At 32.7% G+C, this 4,444-nt stretch overlaps 1 protein-coding gene across 1 annotated transcript; it reads left to right on the top strand.

Annotated features, from left to right (window-relative positions):
• Positions 1-255: 255 nt before the first annotated feature.
• On the top strand, positions 256-1,152 carry LOC133329921 (uncharacterized; the record flags this gene model as incomplete). Its single annotated transcript, XM_061538379.1, has 2 exons — positions 256-274; positions 529-1,152. Coding segments are annotated over exons 1-2 (643 nt in total), but the record flags the coding sequence as incomplete, so codon positions are not given.
• Positions 1,153-4,444: the final 3,292 nt, after the last annotated feature.

Here is a 4,444-nt window from a genome sequence, read left to right as displayed (position 1 = left end):
ACGATTTTGGCGGCAAAAAGTCAATTTTTCAACATTACAATTTAAAAAATTTTTTGACAGCATTCAATACACAACATATTGATAAGAATAAATCAAAAACAAAAATTACTATTGGCAACCCTGTTTACGCACAAACAGCTGTTAATGTTTACATAACTTCTAACACGTGTAATTACAAGTGAACCAGCAATTTATTTGGTAAAATTAAAAGCTGTTTTTTTAAAAATTAATTTTTGTAAAAAAAACTTTGTAAATATGAATTCTAATTCTCGAGGTGAGTACTTTTACTATATATAAATACACTTTGCTAAATGTTCGTATTTCGTGCGTAGTTTCGTGTGTTCTATGTGAATTTTTTGTGTGAAATTTTTTAGAGTTTTTTAATTTTTCGTGGAGTAAAACTAAAAATGTAACAAAGTGTTACGGGAACTTTTTATATGTGATTGTTCGTAGAAAACTCTAGTTTTATGTCATGCTGAATGTGTCTGCTAATGACTGCTAACGAATGAATTATTCATCCTTTTGCAGAAATACTCAGATTCAAAAATTCCGAAATATTTGAGTTTTGGTTGAGAAATAAGAGGAATGTATCGAATTACATAAAAGGAAAAATTCCATACGAAATTGATTCTGATTTAAGTAAATTAATTTGCACTAAATCACGGAATTTATCTATTTTCATTAAACGACAATGGGATAGACAATGCAGAAATGAGAAAGGATTTAGAAAATATAATATAGATTGGTTGGGTCGAGAAACAATTTTATTTGTACCGAAAAAGATCAATGCTATCGGTCGTCCAAAAACTACCTATGTTGATAGCGGCGAAAGAAATAAAAGGAGATTAGCTTCCGAATTAGCTTCCCAACAAGGAGACAATACGCAACTATTAGTTCATGCTGCCTCTATATCTGCCAAAAAATCGCACTCAGCGGATTTGACATTTGTCCTACAACAAGTTGTTATATCTCTAAACCGACCATCCAAAATTCGAAAAGTTCTTAATACTAGCCATAAAGAAGTTACACCAATATCACCTGAAGAAGCTCTGACGTTTTTGTTAGAAAACGGATTAACTAAACAACAGTACAAAAATATGCGTCAATTAAATAACCAGATTAAGAAGTTGGAACCACTACAATACATATTAAGTAATGGGAAACAAATTAAAGTCAACTATAATTTATATATGACATTAATAGACGGGAAGGTCTTAAATGTGTTAACTGAAACTAAAAGTACACAACAATACCCCATCTGTCATGCTGGACCAAAGCAATTTCGAACTATAAAAAACTTTGATTCTCCACATTTTGAAGTGAAGGCCGCGCATTAAAATATGGGATAAGTCCTTTGCATGCGTGGATTCGTAGTTTCGAGTTTGTTTTAAAACTTTCATACAAGCTTGATTTGAAAAAAATGGCAAGTTCGCGGAGCAGAAGAGAAAAGAATCCTTTTAAAAAAGAAACAAAAAATTCAAAGAGAGTTTTTGCTTCAAATGGGCCTTCATGTCGATAAGCCGAAAGCAAATGGCACTGGAAATACCAACGATGGCAACACAGCTAGAAGAGCATTTTCTCGCACGGAACTTTTTGCATCTATTACTGGTATAAATGCCGATTTTTTGAAAAGTTTGCACGTAATCCTAATTGCCCTCTCCTCTGAATTTGAAATTGATTCTCCAAAGTTTCGCGCTCATTGTATTAAAACTAGTGAAATATTTTTCCAAAACTACGAATGGTACTCGATGTCTGCCACATTACACAAAATTTTAGTCCATTCATCACAAATAATTGGAGCATCAGTAGTACCCGTAGGTTGCCTTGCAGAAAATGCATCTGAAGCGCGAAACAAATATTATAAAAAAGACAGAGCTGGCCATGCTCGAAAGGATTCAATAATGCACAACATACTTGACATGTTTCATAGAGCTATGGATAGCTCTGATCCTTATATATCAAGTTTATGTTTAAAAGAACGTACAAATAGTTCAAAATAGCTTCCATTTCCTCGAGAAGTCATTCATCTTTTTAAAATCCCAGAAATATCGCCAGAACTGCTTTTACCTTCAACATCTCAAGAAGCTTCCAGGTACGATTATACTTCTGATTCTGATGAAAGCTTAGAATCGTTAAATAATTATTCATTGGAATTAGAAGCGGAAGAAAATGAAGAAACATTCCGTGATTAATTAAGCCCTATTCCTTTTAAAAATATATATACATTATAAATATATTAATTTCTTGATACTTTTACTTGTTTTTCTCATGTAACCTTTTTAATAAAAGTCCATATAATCGGGAAGTGCTTTCAAATCTATTTTTCATCATTACAAATTTGGTAAAGCTGGCTTGTCGGGAAGGACTTTTTGTCATTACTTTGTAAGAAAGGGGCGTGACCCGCCCATTTTTTCACAAACCTATGTTTATACCTTTATAACTTTGCATACCAAATTTGGTAAAGCTGGCTTGTCGGGAAGGACTTTTTGTCATTACTTTGTAAAAAAGGGGTGTGGCCCGCCCATTTTTTTCTGAAATTATTTGGTTTACCTTTATAACTCTGCATACCAAATTTAGTGAAGCTGGCTCGTAAGGAAGACTTTTTGTCATTAGTTTGTGAAAAAAGGGGTGTGGCCCGCCCATTTTTTCTGAAATTAATTTGTTTACCTTTATAACTCTGCATACCAAATTTAGTGAAGCTGGCTTGTCGGGAAATATTTTATGCCGCCAAAATCGCGATTTCGGCCATAGTGCAATGTACTGAAGTTAATAGAAATTAATCACTTGCAAGTTTCCTTGAAATCGGTTCAGATAAAGATATAGCATAGCTGCTATATATTTTTAACTTATTCATGTTAATTGTACACCAAATAATCAATGGGTGTCTGATTGATATTAAATTTTAAACAGTGCATAAGTTGCAGGATAACATGTGTAGGGTTTGATGTTAGTCGGTTTAGATATAGATAAATATCACATATTTAAGTTCATTCAATTGTATGTCAATGTTTCTTCGAAAAGGCGATGCCTTTTTGGATACATTTGTACCAAAGTGATGAAGGGTATTATATAGTCGGCCCAGTCCGACTTTACTACTTTCCTTACTGGTTAAAATTAAAAAATCCAAAATTTTATTTTTTTTCACACATTGACAAAATGTAAAAATTAGAATGTCAAAAATTTTTCATTGTAAACAAATTTTATTCCAATATGTAGATAATGGAGAGATAAAAAACAGCAGACGTTAGCGGAATTACTGAACTGGTGTTTTTATCATTACTTATAATAACATAAAAGGGCCAAAAATGATGAGTCCAACATTATCGATTTGGACCAATTTTGTTAATTCCTGGTCATTTAAGATTAGTATTTAATATCTGCGTATCATACAAATTTGTATGAGCCGATTTATTTAATATATTCAAATATACATACATATGTATGTATAGAAAATGAATATTAGTTCAGAGGTATGATTACTCTTGATGCTATAATTCCTCGTCATCGCGGAATTTTCGAAGTTTATCTTGCCTATCTTACTTACGTGGGTTGGTATGACTTACTGCGAAAATTTCAGTAACATCTATTTAGCGTTTTTTTGTGTCAACAACCAAAAGAGTTTCCATTTTCTACATTTAGATTAATTAAATGCAGTGATGAGTACATTTTCCCCTATTGTATCGCGCCAATTTTTATAGGGATGATGCGTATTTGCTACCAAGTGACCCAGACAAATTTTGAAGTGGGGATCTGTGACCCTTCTTAAGATATATGCTTAGAAAATGAATATTAGTTCAGATGTATAATTACTTTCGATGCGATAACTCCACATTCACGCGAAATTTTGGAAGTTTATATAGCCTATATTATTTCCCTCGGATGGGATGATGTGCGGTAAAAATTTCAGTAAAATCTGTTCAACGGTTTTTGAGTCTAGAAACAAAACTTTTTTTATTTCCTACATGTAGTTTATTTAAGTGTAACGGAGAGTGCATTTCCACCGATCTTATCTCGCTCATATTTTTATGAATAATGTGTATTCACTCCTACGATATAAAGATAAATTTTGAATGGGTTGTCTGTAACCGTTCATAAGATAAACGCATATTACATGATGCTATAACTCCTCATCCACGCGGAATTTTAAAAGTTTATATAGCCTATGTTACTTTCAGGGCATGCCCCCATATATAGTGTAAATCTCATTAAGATCTGTTCAGCGGTTTTGGCGTCTATCGGTAACATACAAACAAACAAATTTTTTTCTATTTTATATACATATATAGATTGTTCGGCCAAACATCACCAGCATAGATATATGTGGAGCACCTACGGCCACGATTTATATGAGAATAATGAAGATATATCGTAATTCCTTTACAGGGTAAGACCTATTGGTGGGAATCCTTTTCTTTTGCTGCAATACAATGTCACCCACCATGTA

Source organism: Musca vetustissima, unplaced genomic scaffold (assembly GCF_032173495.1).
Source record: "Musca vetustissima isolate MV318-11 ecotype Yass unplaced genomic scaffold, APGP_CSIRO_Mvet_v1 utg1514, whole genome shotgun sequence".
Lineage (NCBI taxonomy): Eukaryota > Metazoa > Arthropoda > Insecta > Diptera > Muscidae > Musca > Musca vetustissima.
This window is presented reverse-complemented; position numbering and strand designations above follow the sequence as displayed.